The sequence below is a fragment of the Lagopus muta genome, chromosome 1 (genome assembly GCF_023343835.1).
Source record: "Lagopus muta isolate bLagMut1 chromosome 1, bLagMut1 primary, whole genome shotgun sequence".
NCBI lineage: Eukaryota > Metazoa > Chordata > Aves > Galliformes > Phasianidae > Lagopus > Lagopus muta.
Window position 1 is genome coordinate 44,857,092 of NC_064433.1, and position 18,773 is coordinate 44,875,864.

The following is an 18,773-nucleotide window of genomic DNA, read 5'->3' on the forward strand; positions in this document are numbered from 1 at the left end:
TGCATTACTTCTAACGCAGCGCCCTCCAGCCCCCACACAACCTCGGCCGTCCGCTCCCCAACCCCGCGCGGGGCGGTGAGAGGAGGCAGGCGGGAAGGCAGGCCTGCTCGTACGGCGCTCCTCCCCGCTCCCGGCGCGGTCCTCCAGCCTTCCCGGCGTGCCCCGCGCTCGCCATAGAGCCGAAGCCCGGCCCCGCCGCTCTGCTCGCCCCGTGCGTGGTGGCGGCGCGGCCGCGGCGACATGGCGGGCGTGGGGCAGGCAGACGGCGAGGCGGAGAAGCACCTGAACGGCGAGCTTCCGCCGGAGCCAGAGGACAGGGACGGCGCGGCGGGGCCGGGCGCGGAGGATGGCGCCAAGAAGAAGCGCAAGAAGAAGAAGAAGGGCAAAGCGGGCCCCGCGGGTAGGGGCCGTCCGCCGGCGGGCCGGGTGCCGTGGGCCGTGGGGACGCGGCGTGGGCTCGCGGCCGGAGGGACCGGGTGGAGGGAGCTGCGGCCGCTGGGATCCCGGGACGGACGGAGGAAAGGAGGGTGCGGGTGCGCCTCGTCTCCTCGCGTGCCCTGAGGGGAAAGGCGTCAGCGTGCTGCTGGGAGAGCCGTCCGCGTGATGGTGGAGGCTGTGCGCGGGGAGCTGCGGCGGGTCTGGGCGCACGGCGCCGGGCAGGGCGGCGCGGCGGGGCGGTGTCTGCGCGGCCGCGTTATCGCTCAGCAGCAGCCCGGCCGCGTGGGGCTCGGCGTGGAGGGAGAAGGGCTCGGAAGCGCCGGGCTGCGGATCTGCGCGGATCTGCGCGGCCCTGCGATCTCACGCGTTGGATCTACTTGAAAATAACCCGTGCGTCTCTGTTTTGGTGTCTGTAGGATGGCTGTGGCGCGGTATCTTAGTGAAGGTTTGGGGGATGTAGCTACTAACGTGGAGCTATACTTTTATTGTATGTCGTGCTTTAATTTGACCAACAGGACAAGAAACAGATAAAGAAGTGGAAGGTGCTCTCGATGATGTAGCAAAGCAGTTGGATAAACAAGTGCTGGAGGAGAAGGACAAAGATGACGATGATGAAGGCAAGTGTCACTTTATTCTTTCACTTGACACTTCAGTCTCAACCACAGAACCACAGAATGGCCAGAGTTGGAAGGGACCTTAAGGATCATGAATCACCAACCTCCCCATTTCTTGCTAGACCAGGCTGCCCAGGGTTCCATCCAATCTGGCCTTGGACACCTCCAGGGACGGGGCATCCATAGCCTCTCTGGGCAGCCTGTTCCAGCACCTCACCACTCTCGTAGTAAAGAACTTGAACCACTCCTGGACTCTGTCTTAACAAACCTACAGAGCCCAATGGTTTGTATTTGTATATTTCTTGTGTGTGTGGGTTTTTATGTCCTTTGCTACAGTTGAGCTGTCAGGCAGCCACAAATGTATAAAAAAAGCCCTAGGATAACAGCTTTGTTAAAGCTGCTTGTTTTCAAGGATCCTATTACTGCAGGGAAATGTTAAGGCGCGCTGTAAGTCATTCTCTTTTGTATTATGTGGGCAATATGAAGCTGTGTTCCAGTTTATATGTCTTATTCTTGGTTTAGAACAAAAAAACCCCGAAGAATGTGAGAGAGCTCATTAATTAATATCTTAGAGTCTTTACCAATGCACGCACTGTGTGTAATGCTGATTTGTTGTTAGTACTGACCCGGGGAGCGATGAATACGTAAGCAAGGTGAACACCTTGTGTGCTGCCAGTGCTGCACAGCTGTTCTGAGTACCCTTGGAGTGTCCTGTACTAAAATCTAGGTTGGATGCCTCTTTTTTGTAGTAACATCAGGTTAAAAAAAAATACATGTATATCGTTTATTTTAATGAATGGCGTTAAATTAAAATAGACCCTTTAAAAATGCATTTCTCATGTTAGTTGTTTAGTTTCCTTCTTGTGAGTTAGCATTAAAAGTTGATTCAGCATCTTAAAATGTGCCTTATTGTTCTACTAAGGAAACTTCTTAGTAAACTGTTTTTGGGATTTGCCATTTAAAGGAAAAAATTAGGTGCAGAAATTTAATAATGTTCAGACTTCAATTTAGTTTTAAACTGTTTATAGCATTCAGTTGTGTTACTAATTTGGCTTAGAAGTATATTCTAATGGATTATTTCTTTTAATGCTATATTTTAGGTTATGGGATTGAGAGATAATCCGACATATGCTTAGCCTTTATTGCCACCGAAGTAGGCAGTACTGAGGAGGCTAATGAACATTTTGTACCATTAAAAGAATTCCAGATGAGAATGAGCTCCATCTCAGGAGAAATAAGATTTCATCTGCAAATAACAGTGCTGTTCTTTTATGCTTTTTATATTATCATTAGTTAGCAGTACAGTATTAGAAAGTATTCAAAAACAAAAAATGCAAAGTGATGCTGTCACTGCAGCAGTAATCTTCATATTTTCCTCATGTTAAATCCTGGTGTATTTTTGAAAAAGAACAATATTTTTTCATGAAAAAAATATGCTCTTATGAGACAGCTCTGTGTTGTGCCTGTACTGGTACTCACAATTTGCCATTGTAATGTGTAATCTTAGAGGTGTCCCTTAAAGTGTGGTGCTGCCTTTAGATTAAAACCAGTAATGTTCCCCCTCCCCTTTTTATCTTTATATTCTTTATAAGCCCAAAGCCTTGTAGCCTCAGAAATAAGTCTCTGCTTCTTGAAATCTGGGAGCAATTAGGAAGTGCTTTTCAAATTCCTGTGGCTGTGTTAATACATACTGAGAGAGATAACATTTATGCACGGTAGTAAGTTATTAATATCTATACCACAATGGCATAAAGATGGGCTTCAGTTTCTCTAATTTCTTCCGTTGCTTTCCTGTCTAGCAGAAGAAAAACAAGCAGAAGAAAAACAGTTATTGGTCAGATGCAGTAGTAATGTTCCTGGCAGCACAGTTAGTCTGCAGCAATCTTCAAGGACATGAAGGCATAGGCCCGGTTAGTTTTGCTTACAAATGACAAATTCCTGTGCAGTGATGTACAAAAAAGCCACAATAAGCAAATGGCAACGATGATAACGTTTAAGAAAGGAATGCTGTATTTTTTTATTTTTTTTTAATCAGTTTAGGCCTAAGGATTGCAGGTGCAAGAGGAAATAAATCTAAAACTCACTCTTGGAATTAACTGGAGTCACATCTACAATGCGACTCAAGGTCAAAAGAACTGTGGCAATGGTACCACATCATAAAGAATTAATACATGCTCTATTAAGTGTTGCCAGCTGCCTTTGAAATGCAGTGGGATGGAGGTTCTGGTCGCCTTAACTGCATTGTGGTTAAAAAGTATTTATGCTTTCAGGTTTGGTTTTTTATTTATTTATTTAAGTAAGAAAATATTTAATGATTAAAATGAGCTGGAGGTAGGCACATCTCTGAAATTTGCCCCATCTGCAAGGTTACAACAATCACTGCCATGCAGGTACTAGAATGGCACTGACCATCACTTGACATCTAGTGACTGGGACAGCTGGTCAGTTTTGATGTGTTTGTTTTAATCAATGAGCAAATAGGAGTTTCGATATGAATGTATTCAAATAGCAATGCTTGGGCTAGATTGACTCCTGAAGTTCTCCTAATTTTAATTTTCAGTTCAATAAAGATAAATGTTGTATGTGCAGAAGAATAGAACTTTTCCCATGAGCTTATTTCGGAATGGTTATTTGTGAAAGTTTAGTTATCTACTAGCACAGTAGATAAATACTGAGCATTAGATGCAGCCATATGTGAAGTCCACAGGGTTATTGTTAGCACCCAAGTGTGAATGTGACGTGGCTTGGTTGATTCCTGGCGTTGGCACGCTGTGTTGTGCGAAAGCCTCCAAGAGGTACATATCCCATAGCCAGTGCTTTCACTCAGTGCTTCTTGTGACTCTTATCTGCCGACTGACCTCCTTCTGACTTGTATGCTGTTATCTTTCCTTGTTAGTGGCTTTTTTTGGTAGCGTTTTACATCAGGTTCCTTCAGCTGAAGCATAGATGTGTTTGTAACAGTGTTGTTCCCAGCTTTTTGTTAGCTGTGTCTAACACAGTTTTCTCATGTCTTTCCTCAACTCCGCACATCTTTTGAGGTGGATGAAGAAAAGAGATATTGGAAGTAGGAGTTCCCAGGAACTTTTTCCATGACTGGTGATAGGCTCAAGTCATCAGTTTTGGAAGAGTTTTCTTAGATCTGTGTTTTGTATAAGGGCTGAAAATGCTAATGGTTTGGTTGCAGCTTCTAACTGTCTTTATTTAATCTATTAGATTTTACTGTGAAAGAAATGTTTCCAGATTGTCCAGATGGTTTTGCTCGTTGTTCAAAATTGGTTCTTTGTTTTACATTCGTCTGAATGCTTTGTTTCTCTGTAGATGGAGAGGGTGAAGGAGATGGAGCAGCAGGGAAAAAGAAGAAGAAGAAGAAAAAGAAGAAAGGACGTAGGTATCAAACAGAAAATGAAAGATAAGCTGTGCATATTTTTTTTGCTGAGCCTGTATTCTTTTTGACAGTTTTGGGTCTGTAGGCTAAGTTTTCTTCTCTGTAGTATCCCTGAATGCTGCCTTAAGTGTTGGCCAAATTAAGTAATATGAGGGCACCGTGATGTGATGTCCTCTGGGTAGAAGCCCAAGTTCTGAAAAGAGGATCTTAAGTAGTGTGTGTAATTTAACTTTCAAGTTTGAAATAAGGTACTTAAAACTTCTGGTTTGCCATGTATAATGCTTTTAAAAATTGTCCCACTACAGCTAAGGTTCAGACAGATCCACCTTCCATTCCAATATGTGATCTATTTCCCAGCAACGTATACCCAAAGGGAGAAGAATGTCAATATCCACCAACTCAAGATGGGTAAGTATTTCAAGTGTAGAATATTACGCAATTCAGCACATCCAGATAACAGTAAACTTTTGCTGTGCGACTAGATGGACAAATTCAAAAGTGAGTTGCAATGTGCTTTTTTTCTTCTTTAAACTGAATCATCTAACAACTTGCTGAATAGAAGTCTTTAGGCTGGAACTTCAGGGTCTTCTATCTCTGTTCCTTTGGTTATGGTGTAGTCTTCTATGAACAGACTTGCCTTGAGGCGGGAATCCTTGAGACCAAGGGTCCAACAGGATGAGAAGTAGACAGCTTGCAGAACTTAGTATGAATTAGGACTGGCTGAAGGTTTGAAATTTAGTGAGATGAGAGATAGTTATGTAGAACTTTATCTCTTGCATGACAGATGGATTTTGTTTCATTCCTTTATTTCCCCTTTTCCTGCTTCTTATTGAAGAAATAAAACGTACCCTGAGGGAGGAGAAACTGTAGAGAGTGTCATTAACTGGCTGGGAACATGGTTATGTAGCTGGGGTTTTTGTTGTTATTTGTTTGTTTTGAAGGCTTTTTTTTTTCCCCCCTCCCCTACATAATGCTTTCAGTGTCTGATTTGATCCAAGTGAAAGTCAATTCCCTGGTTAACAAGATTCTTCCTGCATGTTCATCTTCCCCCAACCCTCCCCAGTTAAACGAGCTCCTTTGTATAAACCCTCCCAGATAATCTGAATAGTGCAATGCTGAGTAGTTTTCTTCTTAGCTGTGAGCTGTTACTGAGGGTTGTTTTTTTTTTCTTTTTAATTACTCCTGCATGTCTTTCCACAAATCAAATTGCTAACTTTAGGTTTGGAGTAGTAGGGAGTTAAAGCAGAACTGAGATGGATAGTGAAAATGCTTCAAATCTTACTGTTTTGTAGCTCAGAAACAAAGAGTGAAAATAAAGCTGAATCTTAGATGGGGAAAAAATGCCTCTATAAAGAATGTTGACAGCTATTCAGTGGTTTTCATGAAAATTTCCATGTGTAAAGCACTCTTGTCTTTGCTATGCAGTATAAAGAAGGAAGCCCTGTATGCAAGTGTCCTTGTTGGCCTCTTTAGTTTCTGTTTTAAAGATTTTAAGGTGGTAACAGATACAGAGCAGTACACTTGCGTGCTGCAAGCTCCATGATTTCTTGTGGATTTCTATTCTTAGGTCACTAATTAGCATTTTGTCATTAATGTTGTGTATTCCTTTTACTCATTACCTTTGTGCTGTACCTCTTACATTTTATTTTCAGAACTAGGAGGGAATAAAAGATCTTAAAATATCACTTTTTTCCCTGAAACTATTGGAGTGAGCAAAGGGGACGACTTATTACGCATTATTTTGTCCTGAGTTTGAATCTGGATGTTTGAGATATTAAAAAATAATAATAATTGTAGTTCCCAAATGGATCTGTGATCAGACTAAAGAGGAAAAGGTAGAAGTCAAAGGTAGAAGTCCAACTGGCATCTTCTGCACTTTGCTTCTCATTGTTTGCATATATGTAGATATTATTCTTAGTGACACAGGAATTATGTGCAATGTCATTAAACAGGCAGTAACTTCCACTAGCTTACTATGTCAGAGATACACATCCTTATGTAAGCTACAACCATTTCCTTATGCTTTGTTAGGAGCTAGAGTATAGCAGTTAAGTGAGTTTCCTAGTTTTTCCTATGTAAAGCATTGTGGAAGGTCATTTCTTAACTTGTTTGTAGGGAGAAGGAATTAGCTTGAATTGCACAGAAGTCTCAATGAAAAGTCTGAATTACCAAGTGTAACTCTAGAAACTTTCCATGAAACTGAATCAGAACTCTGGAGAAAGAAGTTTAAACAAAGAGAGGGGAGTAGATGAACAGCACTTTCAAAAATGTTTTCCAATGGTAATGTTTTCCAGTGCTTTGCATTGGTAGTTTAAAACCAATGCCCATTTCTCACGGAGCGTATGCAGTATAGTGAGGAGTGCAGCGCCCTGCGTTCAGGTACTCACAGGAAGTATGGCTTCACTTCTTTGCAATTAAAGTCAGTTTTTGAGGAAGCCTTCTCTTAAATGACTGCAATTTGATCACAAGGTGTGTTCCTACTTATAAATGGCTGTCTTCTTAGCGTGCGCAGCGTTAGCCTGCTCATGATAGGGGCCTCACGTGGTTGTCCTGAAGGGCTGGTTGAGGGACAGCCATTTCATGTTTAAGACATCAGTGTCTCTATATACTTGTTATAAACCTCATTAGATTCTTGTGTGCCCGCTTCTTGAGGGTGTTCAGGTCCCTCTGGATGGCATCCATCCCTTCTGTTGTGTCAGCTTCACCGCTCAGCTTGGTCTCATCAAATTTTCTAATTTAGATGTTTTAAATATATGAATCTTATTATGCTTCTGCAACTTAAATATTAAAATCTCATGGACCTTCTTCAGCATTTCCTAGCATAAGCAATTGTTTATATTAGTGGCTGACATGGCTATATTAGTGGCAGAATATTTCCTATTCTGAATAATGGTTTTGTTTTTTAATATTGGTAAGGCATTTCTGTGCAGCTTCTGCTATTCTTGCTGAGATGGGAAGGGTTTTGTCTTTGCTTTCAAAGAGATTTGTGCTTCTGCTCCGAACTCTTGATCAAAAAAATCATAGAATGGCTACTTTCTAAATTACTCATCAACCTAGAATTGCATATATTCTACAAGAAGTTGAACTAGAAATGGGTATCATTGAATTTTCAGGAAGAAGAATATTAGAAAATCAATTTTTATATGGACAGTGGGTTAAGCTTTGATATTTTTGTAGCTTGGATTTGAGCCCTGTTTAAAGGCTTGCGCTTTGTTTAAAAGCTGAAATGATTTCACGAAGGGCAGAAAAGCTATAAGCAGTGTTTCATGATGCACTGATTTTCATAAAGCTGGCAGAAGAAATTCTTGTCCCTGCTTGCTTGTTTCTGCCCCTGTGCTATTATCTGGGTTAAAATAATCTGAGGAAATTGGTTTCCAGGATTTAGTTAGTTAGTGTCTTTGACCACTAACATTAATTTATAGCACAACCCTGTAAAGAGTTGCACTAGTGAGAACTGGAAACTCTGAACCTGAGTGAAAAGGTGGGAACAAATGGCTTGGAGCAGGAGGTGGTCTGATGCTGAGTTATGTGGCAGCCAGCACAGTGCGAAGCTCCTCGGAGAAGATTACGTACAGCTGTATCCATTAGAAGATGCAATGTTTGGTGTGAGACCTTTGGTTGGTTGGTATTGGTTTATTTCTAGGTTTTCACCTCCCCCTTACCATATGTCCTAAGGGCTTAGACCCAAGCATGACTTCTGGTAGCTGCCTTTCTTAAGCTCCCAGATGAAAGCTTCACAGCTCTGGCAGCAGAGCACTTTGGGGCTGATGATATATTTTGCAATGTAAAGGCCGTTTCATCCCCTAGTTGTCTTGCACAAAGTGACTGTGCACCAAAGTAGAGTGAGAAGTTTTCCTGCCAGTTTGCTGGAGTTTGCACTGCAGTCCATTGCTGCTGATGAAGCACTGCCCAGACTCCTAGCAGAGCGTGATCCTCGTTGCAGACAGGAGCACTGTGCAAGGACCTGCGAGTCCCTCTGCACTTTTCTGCAGCCTGCCTTTTCCATCTTGTGCCATGACAGCTGTGCTGGCAGTAGTCCAGTTTCCAAGTGCAGTAAGCAGGCTGGTGTTTCAGCCTCTTGCTTATTTTGGTGAGATTTCTCAGTTTTAAAGCAGACCCTGTGAGTTAAGAGCAGTATGTGGTGCTTGCTGTTAAACGAGAAAGGGAACAGTAATCGTGGAATTTCTCCCTTTACACTGCTTCAGATTCGTTTGAAGGTTATCTCTTGTTTTGTAGTCAAAAGAGTGGTCTTTTACCAGGGTTCTGATGGATGACAGAGTGCTGAAATTACCTTTTTTCTCTTGGAATTGTAGTTGTATGGTCTCTTGAAGAACAAAAAAGAGGAAACCCTTCAAACTAATGTTATATTTAGTCTTTAGAATGATTCTTATATTTGATCTGTCAAACTACTAAAGAGCTCGAGTTCCAGGAGAGTAGTGTTCTCTTGGAGCAAACGTTAATTTGCTGTCCAGCAAATACAGAAGTGACTTCCTGGCGTGTCTCACATCAGCTCTGCTCTGCATCAGGAGTTGTCACCTAAGTATGATGAGGTTGGGTGGAAGTATCAAGCTCAAGGTAGAGCGGTGGGCTGATTGATGCTGATTTTATAGGTCTCCTCCATCTCTTTGAGGATGGTTTTGCACCCTTCAACAATACTTTGGGAGTTTTATAAGGTTTGAAGGTAAGGCTTTTAATAATGTAAAAGGGAGTAATTTGGCTCATGATATGAGTTCAGTTTCTGTGTATACTCTTTTTTTTTTCCTGTGAGGTTATCAGCTTTCACAGGTGCCAGAATGTGGTGCTGATGAATTCGTATAGGCTTCCTTTATTTTTTATAATAGGAAGGTTTTATAATAGGAAGGTTTTATAAATGGGGATCTTTTCTGTTGCATGGGACTGTAGGCCTGACTGATCAACCAACCAGTTGCAGTTTAGACAGAAGTTGTAATTGCTACTGTGGTTACACTTACAGTAACTTTTCATTATGTTTTGTTTTGAAGGCGGACTGCAGCTTGGAGAATAACTAGTGAAGAGAAGAAAGCACTGGACCAAGCTAGTGAGGAGATCTGGAATGATTTTCGGGAGGCTGCAGAGGCACACAGACAAGTGAGGAAATACGTTATGAGCTGGATAAAACCTGGGATGACAATGATAGAAATCTGGTGAGGACACAGATCTTCTCAAAGACCTGTGCTGTTGATGTTTCTTCTTTCTCCACCGCAGGGAGGGATTTGGTCTCAATTTTGTGTACTTAACTGACTGTGTTACGATTGTTGTGGGGGTTTACGTTTTGAAATAGGCAACCAGTGTACCTTCTTACTTTCCTAAAATGTTCTCCTATATCATATTCTTAGCCTACACAGCTTTACAGGACCTGGGATTGTACTGATTTTCAAATAGCTTTCAGATATATTTGTTTGAGCATGAGCTTGATTTTAATCGTCTTTGGTCTTGCCACTCTTGCCATCTGAGGTAGGCAGCGGTGCTGAGAGAAGCACTGATAGCATTAGCTATTCTGGAATTGTAAGCAAAATGCTGTGTGGACAAGAAGTGAAGGTGCAGTCTGAGACGTGTCTCAGTGGGTTACAGAATCACAGAATCACAAGGTTGGAAACGACCTGCAAGATCATCTAGTCCAACCACCCTCCCATTCCTATCAGTGCCACAAGCTACTAAACCATCTCTCGTAGCTCCTCATCCAGGCGCCTCTTGAACACTGCCAGGGACGGTGACTCCACCACCTCCCTGGGCAGCCATTCCAGTGCCTGACCACCCTTTGAGAGAAAAAGTTTCTCCTAAATCTCCTCTGGTATAACTTCTGGCCGTTTCCTCAGGTCCTACTATTTGCCTGGGAGAAGAGGCCAGACCCTTTTGCACCACAGCCTCCCTTCAGGAAGTTGTACAGTGCAATGAGGTCTCCCCTGAGCCTCCTCTTCTGCAGAAGAAGAAGGGTTAACAGACATGAAAATTGTATGGGTGTACGTGGAGTCCAGAGCAGGTAGATTCAGTCTATATTTTGTCTTCCCTGACGAATGTTCTCAGCTGATAAGAAATAGCTGAATGAATTACTTAAAATAAATGTGGTCAAGGTCAAGTTCAAAGAAATAATTTGCCCAGACTGATTCTCTTTACACTTCCAACTGCTCCTTTCTCTGTTCCTCAGTTTATCTGGAGTGTTTGTCTACAGTCCCAAGTACTACACAGCTCCAGAGCAGTTTAGCTACCAAAATCAGGTGCTTTCAGCCTGATATAACTGAGGACTGTGCTGACAAGAGTAAGATAGAAAGAAAGCTTATCAGTGCTGAGCCCCTAAGGTAGCTGTGAGGGTAAAGAAAAGAAATAATATGCCGTCAGGGAAAGTGAAAGACAAGCAGCTGCCTTAGTAATCATTATTCAGGCTGAGACAAATCTGTCATGTTGAGTTACATAGTTTGACTGTTTGAATTATAAGCAATAATTTTCTCAAAACATGATTTTTCTTGTGGAATACTTAGAGCTAGAACTTAGACTTACCTATTAAAATAAGCTCTTCTGTTTTTCCAGACTGCTCTGAGTGAATAGCATTCTTAAATCAGAATATGCTGCACTGATGTGAGTTGCAGTTTACATCATGCACTGCAACTACAGGGGTGGTATGCACTGATGGACATGCATCTGTAGTCTTCCAGTGGCTAAAAACCTGGGAGTTGACAAAACCCAGGGATAAGTGCTGGTCTTGAAAGGTGGTGTTTTATTGTAGTTATTCCTTCAATTTAATATATATAATGTCCTTCTTTAAATTGATATATTTTTTTAAAGTAAATGAGAGAACTACACTATTTTAACAATTACCAGGGTATAACTTTAAGGAAGAAGAGCAAGGCGATTTAATTTGCCCAAACTTTACTTGTATAACCTCAGTTACCCTGGAAGTATGAGTTAAACATAACTTGTAAAAGAAGCATCTTTTCAGTTTAGATTAAAAACAACAGCAAAGTGCTCCATTTTGCCCACTAAAGAGTAGAAGAAACAACACAGACAACTGGGGATGGTTATCTTGTGCTTATTTTTCTAGACTAGGGCCTCTTTCCAGTTAGCATGTAAGTGCCTGAAGATTTACGTGGAAACTTTTTTTTTCTGAGATTTTGTTCTTGTTTAATTTATTTGAAGCTGTCATAAGAAATATTAATGAAAACTCTTATGTTCTTCTTTCTTCTCTTTGCCCTTCAGTGAAAAGCTAGAAGACTGCTCGCGTAAGCTGATAAAGGAAAATGGTTTAAATGCAGGTCTTGCATTTCCTACTGGGTGCTCTCTGAATAATTGTGCTGCCCACTACACTCCCAATGCCGGGGATCCAACAGTGCTGCGTTACGATGATATTTGCAAAATAGATTTTGGGACACATATTAGTGGTTAGTTTTGATTTATGACTTACAATTTTGAAAACAGGTTTCAGCGCAGAAACTTCAGAGCTAATTGACTTCTGCTGCTTTCAGGTCGTATTATTGACTGTGCTTTTACAGTCACGTTCAATCCGAAATATGACAGACTATTAGAAGCTGTAAAGGATGCCACTAATACAGGAATAAAGGTAATGATCATTTTGCAAATCATCTACCAAATCTTTTACAGGAAGCTTTGCAAATATTTTCCATTTGTATTTGCACTTGATTTTCAGTGTGCTGGAATAGATGTACGTCTCTGTGACGTGGGGGAGGCCATACAAGAAGTTATGGAGTCTTACGAAGTTGAAATTGATGGCAAAACATACCAAGGCAAGTTCTTCTCTTTATGTGAGAGTGAGGATTCTCAAAATAGGTATATTTGTATTGTATTGAAAAGAGTTCTGTAATGGAAGTGGGGCATGAGTAACACAAATAAATATACTCTTGTCTGACTTGCTGCACTCTGTAGGAATGCTCTTTGCTTGTCCTGCCAAGTAGTGCATTTTTAATAGATGAAAAGAAGGACGAGAAGCTGTTTCAAAATTTGCAGATAATTTGATACCTGCTGTTTGCCTCTATTAATGGCTTTTCTTGTTGTTGAATTGCTGGTCTTTGATAACGTTGTATTTATAGCATACACAACTGTTTCACTTGGTTGGAATCTGTACAAAGTGAATGGATAATTCTATTTTGTCCCTGTGCAGCATGATGGATCTCTGCTGTGCTTTCTGTATAGACTAATAGAACAAATTGCCCTTGGTTAGGAGGTTGCCTGTAATGTTAATGTTTTCCTTCAAAAGTGAAACCAATTCGCAATTTGAACGGACACTCAATCGGGCCATACAGGATACATGCTGGAAAAACTGTGCCCATTGTGAAAGGAGGAGAAGCCACGAGAATGGAGGTAAGTGGAGTTCTGAAGTCTTTTTTTCTTTATTTCTCAACTGTCTCAGAAGGAATAACTGTCCTGTGTAGTGCTAATGTGTAGTATTAATGATCCTAGTAAATAATGCCTAGAGAAGAACGTCATACTTACTGATAACTTTTGAGACTTCATCTTGGTGTCTGTTAAGAAAAACAAATGAGAAGAAGTACAGCCTTAATGGTGCTTTTGCATGTTTATTTCTCAGTGTATATTCATTGCTAAATGATGTGCTGGGGTGTTGTGCCTTAGAGCAGGGGAAGAGGACAGGAAGTGAGAATTTCGGGTGACCTTGAGGGACCACAGAGGCTCCACTGAAGATGTTAGGATTTGTGGGTCCTTCATGTTTTCCTTGCTCAGTTAATTCTTGGGAGGTATTTCTGTCATGTTGTAGCTGTGGAAGACTTTTTGCACCTACGGTTAGATATGATAGAATCGTAGAATGGTTTGGATTGGAAGGGACCCTTAAGAGCATCTAGTTCTAACCCCCTGCTATAGACAGGGACACATCCCTCTAGACCAGGTTGCTCAGAGCCCCATCCAGCCTGGCCTTGAATGCTTCCAGGGCGGAGGCATCCACAGTCTTTCTGGACAGCCTGTTCCAGTGTCTCACCACCCTCACAGTAAAGAATTTCTTTCTTGTATCTAATCTAAATCTACCCTCTTCCAGTTATCATGATACCTTTCTTGAAAAGCTTCCAGTGGTGTTCTTTGCAGATGCAAAATAATAGAGCATGTTTTTAGTTAATGTGATAGGATAGATGGAAGGTGTTTGAATAGGATTTTGGGTCAATGGAAGAGGAAGAGAAATAGCTCTATGTGATGCAGCAAACTGCACCCATCACAAAGATAGTATTGAAATACATAACTCAGATTTATTCACCATTTTGATGTAAGTTTGCATTCTAACAAGATAAGAAGACTTAACTAATAGATTGGTAATACAGTAAGAAGCTTTCAGTTTAGTTCTAAGCCTGACTGGTGGTAAGCAATAATCACAAGTAAGCCTGTCAGAAGAAACAAGACTTTTAAGAAATGAATAGGAAGAGATAAGGGCTGAACCGCGTTGTTTTTTGAGGTAAGTCTCACTCATCATCATCCAGAAGTTATAGTTGTTGGTCGCCTTAATGATGTGAGTGGAAAAAATCCATAACTTTCTCTTCTTGTCTCTAAAGATGTGCAGAGAGGATAGAGTATTGGGAAGGCAAGGTGGAAGAGGCTCTTGTCTGTGCTGTACCCTTCTTGTTATACTTTGTCAATGTACTGTCGATCCATCATCAGTGTATTACAGGTGTAGAACTTATTTAACACATTGAGAGCTTTGAGACTGTTGTGATTGAACATCCAGGCACTGGGGAGAAGGCTCTCTTCATATATTCAGCTTCTAGAGGTTACTTAGGACACAACCTTGCACCATTAAAGACAGTACATTTTGCCATGAAGAATGTGGAGCATAGCCAGGCTCTTACTGTACTGTGCTAAGTATAGCACCAAACTGCAACCTCGTGAATTCTTTGTGACAGAGGAGTACAGCCCCTGACAAGCTTTATGCTGAAAAAGAGGATGGGAATTTTGGTGGTGGCATGTTGTATGTGGGTTGGTTTTTTGCCTTTTTTTCTCTTATTAGGGCAGCTGAATATTCAGTGGCACCTCTAGGAGTTTGTCCTTAGTTTGAGGCCTGTGTTACTGTTTTTCATATGACTTCTTATTCTGAGCTGTGGTTTTTTTTCCAGGTAGTCTGATGAACTGAAAGACCCAGTTCCTGTTGTCAGTGTTTGATGCCCTATCCTTTGCAATCCCCTTTTGCAGACCTACAACCAATTCTATGTGAATGTACTTGCAGAAATCAGTTTCTAAAATGACATTTCAGGATGCTCTTGGCCACGATGTCAGTGATTTGTAGATAGAGATCACCTTCATTTCTTGAAGAAATTAATCTGGTGCAGTGCAGATGAGCAGGTGAAGGTTTTATACGAGCAGCTGTTAACAGAAAATTCTTGCAGATGTTGGGCAGCAAGTTCTTCAGTGCAGGAAGTGTTTGTGATCAGCATCTGTGTGGTCTGTCAAAACAGTACATTTCCTAGAGGACTTCTTTGCAAATAAGAAAGGAGAATTAGTTTCACCCAGCAAACGTTTCACAGTAGGATGTCCTTTCTTAGCTGTTTTAGATGTACACTTTGGAAACATTCAACTGCAGTGGCTTTGACAAACTGACTGGAAACGTGCTGATGTTTATGCTTGAAAAAAACTAAAATCATAATAATAAAAGCAGCTGATTATTGAGATGTCAGTGAATTCACTGCATGGAATCTCCATATTGAACTTTTTCTCTGATTTGATGATTGAATCTGTTTCCATTTGATTACTGCTATTCATAGGTTACACTGAGATGATTACATCACAGTGGTTTGGTGTCTCTTACTTTCACATTGTAACACGTCACCTTTTTTTCCCTTGTCTTTCTTTCTTAGGAAGGTGAAGTGTATGCTATAGAAACCTTTGGTAGCACAGGAAAAGGTGTTGTTCACGATGATATGGAGTGTTCTCATTATATGAAGAACTTCGATGTGGGACATGTGCCAATAAGGTTGGGTTGTTGTTTTTACTGTACTACCCTGTCTGGATTCAGATTTTGTACCATACGGGTTCTTTGATTAATAATAATGCTGTCAAAGGTGGTGTGTTATGAAATGTGCTCTGAAACAAGCGTCTGTGCTCTGATTGTACATCTGAAATAACATGGGACTATTCCAAAGTGTCTGGAAATGGAGAAGATGCATGGTCATTGGTGACTTTGATCATTACAGACTTACAGACCTCGTTGTTCTTTTAGTCTGTATATATCACAGAATTGCACAGAATCACAAAGTGGCCCAGGCTGGGAGGGACCTCAAGGATCATGAATGTCCAACCCCCCTGCCACAGCAGGGCCACCAACAATATAAAATGCGTAGACTAATTCATAATAATAAATCTGTGTGTGTGTTATGGTTGTATGCCGTAATCCTTGTCTTAGAGTTGTTCCCAGAGTGTATCAGTTATTCAGGGTCACTCATTTTGTTTGTGACAATATTGAGTGGTTTTTAAGTTCCAGTTTTGGTGTATTGCTCTAAGATGAAATGGGACATTTGTTGGTTTTCACTGAGAAGTATTTCTGCGTTTCTAAGGTTGTAGAGTTTGTGAACGGAAGGCTGTTATGGTTAGGAACACAGTAGGTTTTTGAGATTTCTGTCTCCATGGAACAATGCAGTAGTATGAGCAAAGAGAGAGTGTGAACATGCTTAAAACAAGGGCTGGAAAATAATTCCTGTCATTGTGTTTCATTTGGCTTTAGTAGTTAGATGACGATGTGCTCACACCGTAACTTCCTCCATTGGAAGGAATTGGAAGGTGTTTGGAAAGCTGTCTTTCTGCAGCAGGAAGATGCACTTTCTCTAGAGAGCACAAGCTCTGATGGGTGTAGAAGGGCATCGCAAGGCTTAGCGGTCTTAAAACACTTTGAAAACTGAACCTTTTTAATTACTCGTTTTTATTTCCCTAGTGAATGCTTGGTGGTGATGCCTCTTTGTCTGCAGTGTGTTGTTCTTCCTTCCCTTAGGCTTCCGAGGGCGAAACACTTGCTGAACGTCATCAATGAAAACTTTGGCACTCTCGCCTTCTGCCGCAGATGGCTGGATCGCCTGGGGGAGAGCAAATACCTGATGGCACTGAAGAACCTGTGCGACCTGGGCATCGTGGATCCCTATCCTCCCCTGTGCGACATTAAAGGCTCGTACACAGCACAGTTTGAGCACACCATACTGCTGCGTCCGACGTGCAAAGAGGTTGTCAGCCGAGGCGATGACTACTAAACTGAAAGCCACCTCAGCACCTTTATACACCAGGCTTTGTTGGAACGTACTATACCAGAATTAATTTGCAACGTATTGTCTGTTTTAACAGTGGACTGATGTAATACTTTCCGTATTTGGAAAGGAAGTAATTTAATCAAAGGCAAGTCTTCTAATGTAACTAACCAAGGAAAAAGCTTTCAGGCCTTTAGAAATATTTCAAAAGTTACTTATTTTTTCTGTTCAGGGAAATACGTGCTATAAAGCTCAATTTTTAGTTTGGAATGAGTTATACATTTTGTTTTGAACATTTATGAAAAAAAAGATGCTTTTCAAATATTTATATTACCATATTCCTACTTGAATGCTTTGAATGACTACACCTGATTTCTGCACCTAAGTCCTCTATGATATTGCCTTTTAAACTTCCTGGAATCCATTTTGTAAAAAATAAAGACAAATTTTCAGATCTAAAAAATATATATACTTTTTAGAAGTCTGGTTACAGTTCTGGGCAGGAGTCTGCTGGGAATCCGCTCTATTAAATATTTTACAACCTTGACTTGCCATTTCTTGTCTTGAAACTGGACCTGCCTTAGTATGAAACCCTGCATTTTATTGTTGTGGTGACAAAGCTCTGGTAGCAGTGGGGGCTGAAGGGGTAGCCTTGCTGATAAGAGATCCCACTGCAGCAGTGGATCAAGGACCCAGTGCTGACTAAAGCTGAGCTTGATGAGAGATGTTGGTTGTACATCCAGGATAACAATTAAAAGGCTGAAGTGCTGTGTAGCAGTTGTGAGAGTGAGAAAATGTGGGAGAAACCCTCATGGACGCCAGGGTCAGCGAAGGAGGAGAGGTTCTCCAGCTGCCAGAGCAGGGAATCTGTAGCTGAGGACCATGGTGATGCAGACTGCTCACATGTAGCACATAGAGGACAGCAGAGGAACAACGAATCTGTACCTGCAGCCTGAGGAGGAGGAGCCCAAGCTGGAACAGGTGGATGTGACCTGAAGGAAGCTGCAGCCTGTGGAGCTCTGCAGCAGCAGTCTGTCTGGTAGCAACTATGGCCTCTGGGGAACCCATGCTGCAGCAGTGCTTGAGAACTACAGCCTGTGGGAGGCCAGTGTAGGAGCAGCTGTGAAGGACAGCGTGTCATGGGAGGCACCCTGCACTGGATCAGAAGAGCATCGGGAAGGAGTGGCAGAGGTAAGGAGCTGACAGAAGCTCTAATCTCTGTGCCCCTGTGCTACTCGAGGGAGGAGGCGAGAGAATGGAGATTGAAGTTGAGCCTAGGGGGGAAGTGTTTCAGTTTGCTTCTAGTTTTCATCTCCCTGAAACTGAGTTTGCCTGTGACTGTAACTCAAGAATGAGCTCTCAGTCCTTATCTCAGGCTGCAAGTTGTCTCTTGGTATTTTCTTTCTGTGTCTTGCTGAAGGAGGGGAGTGAGTGTCACTTGATGGGCATCTGATGGGTGCCCAGGGCCACAGTAAGTAGTGGCGTCAGTGCTGAGATACAGGGTGATCTGTCATCACCATTTTCCAGGACAGAATATGACAACAGAAGTAGAGATACATGATATGATTTAGTTTTGAGTGTTCAGTTTTGACTTTTCTCTGTATTGGAATATGTCAGATGATTTCTGTGGAGTCTTGCTGTTACCTGCAGTATGCAGCTTCAGACTAAAGTCAAGCTGTGAGTATTATTTTCTACCTCCTTGTATTCTTTGCCTTTTTGCTCGGTATGAGATTGCTTTTGAGTGATTCCCAGTCCCCTTACAGTATGTGTTAGATTGGACAAGTTGTGGGGATAATGAAAATGTATTGTTTTATTGTTTTTTCTAAATGCTGGAAGATTTCTCATACTAAGCTGGAATATTTGGTATCTCCTTGATGTGCTGAACAGCTGGGGAATCTCAAGGGTAAAGTTGTATTAAACCCTATAGGTCAGGCCTAGGTCGCAGTGCATCTTCCAGCACTGTATATTCACCTAATGACTGGCATATCCATTTTTTCCATTGTTACTGCTAACAAAAATGACAGCTGCTATAACAGATCAGTGTCGTTTAACAGAACGGTGTCTTAAGTTGAGTCTGTTCAGGAAGCAGGGGGAGCTGCTCCTTTGTAGTGACAGCCTTTATTTATTTACAGAGCTCATATTTAA

At 41.7% G+C, this 18,773-nt stretch overlaps 2 protein-coding genes across 2 annotated transcripts in view; both read left to right on the plus strand.

Moving 5' to 3' along the window:
• Nucleotides 1–18,773, plus strand: part of VEZT (vezatin, adherens junctions transmembrane protein) — a 132,416-nt gene that overhangs the window by 92,493 nt on the left and 21,150 nt on the right. The gene's annotated exons all lie outside the window — the stretch shown is intronic.
• METAP2 (methionyl aminopeptidase 2) lies at nt 144–17,175 on the plus strand. Its single transcript, XM_048944032.1, has 11 exons — nt 144–400; nt 954–1,055; nt 4,371–4,436; nt 4,743–4,845; nt 9,438–9,599; nt 11,647–11,828; nt 11,913–12,007; nt 12,095–12,191; nt 12,662–12,765; nt 15,255–15,370; nt 16,382–17,175. The coding sequence occupies exons 1-11, from the start codon at nt 241–243 to the stop codon at nt 16,632–16,634; spliced, it is 1,440 nt and encodes a 479-aa protein (XP_048799989.1). The 5' UTR covers nt 144–240; the 3' UTR covers nt 16,635–17,175.

What these genes read in the sequence shown, in the direction of transcription:
- METAP2 (XM_048944032.1), top strand. Translation starts at nt 241, where the DNA reads ATGGCGGGCGTGGGGCAGGCAGACGGCGAGGCGGAGAAGCACCTGAAC. An exon ending in TATCCACCAACTCAAGATGG is followed by an intron (nt 4,846 to 9,437) that starts GTAAGTATTTCA and finishes TTTGTTTTGAAG; the next exon opens with GCGGACTGCAGCTTGGAGAA. An exon ending in ATGACAATGATAGAAATCTG is followed by an intron (nt 9,600 to 11,646) that starts GTGAGGACACAG and finishes TTTGCCCTTCAG; the next exon opens with TGAAAAGCTAGAAGACTGCT.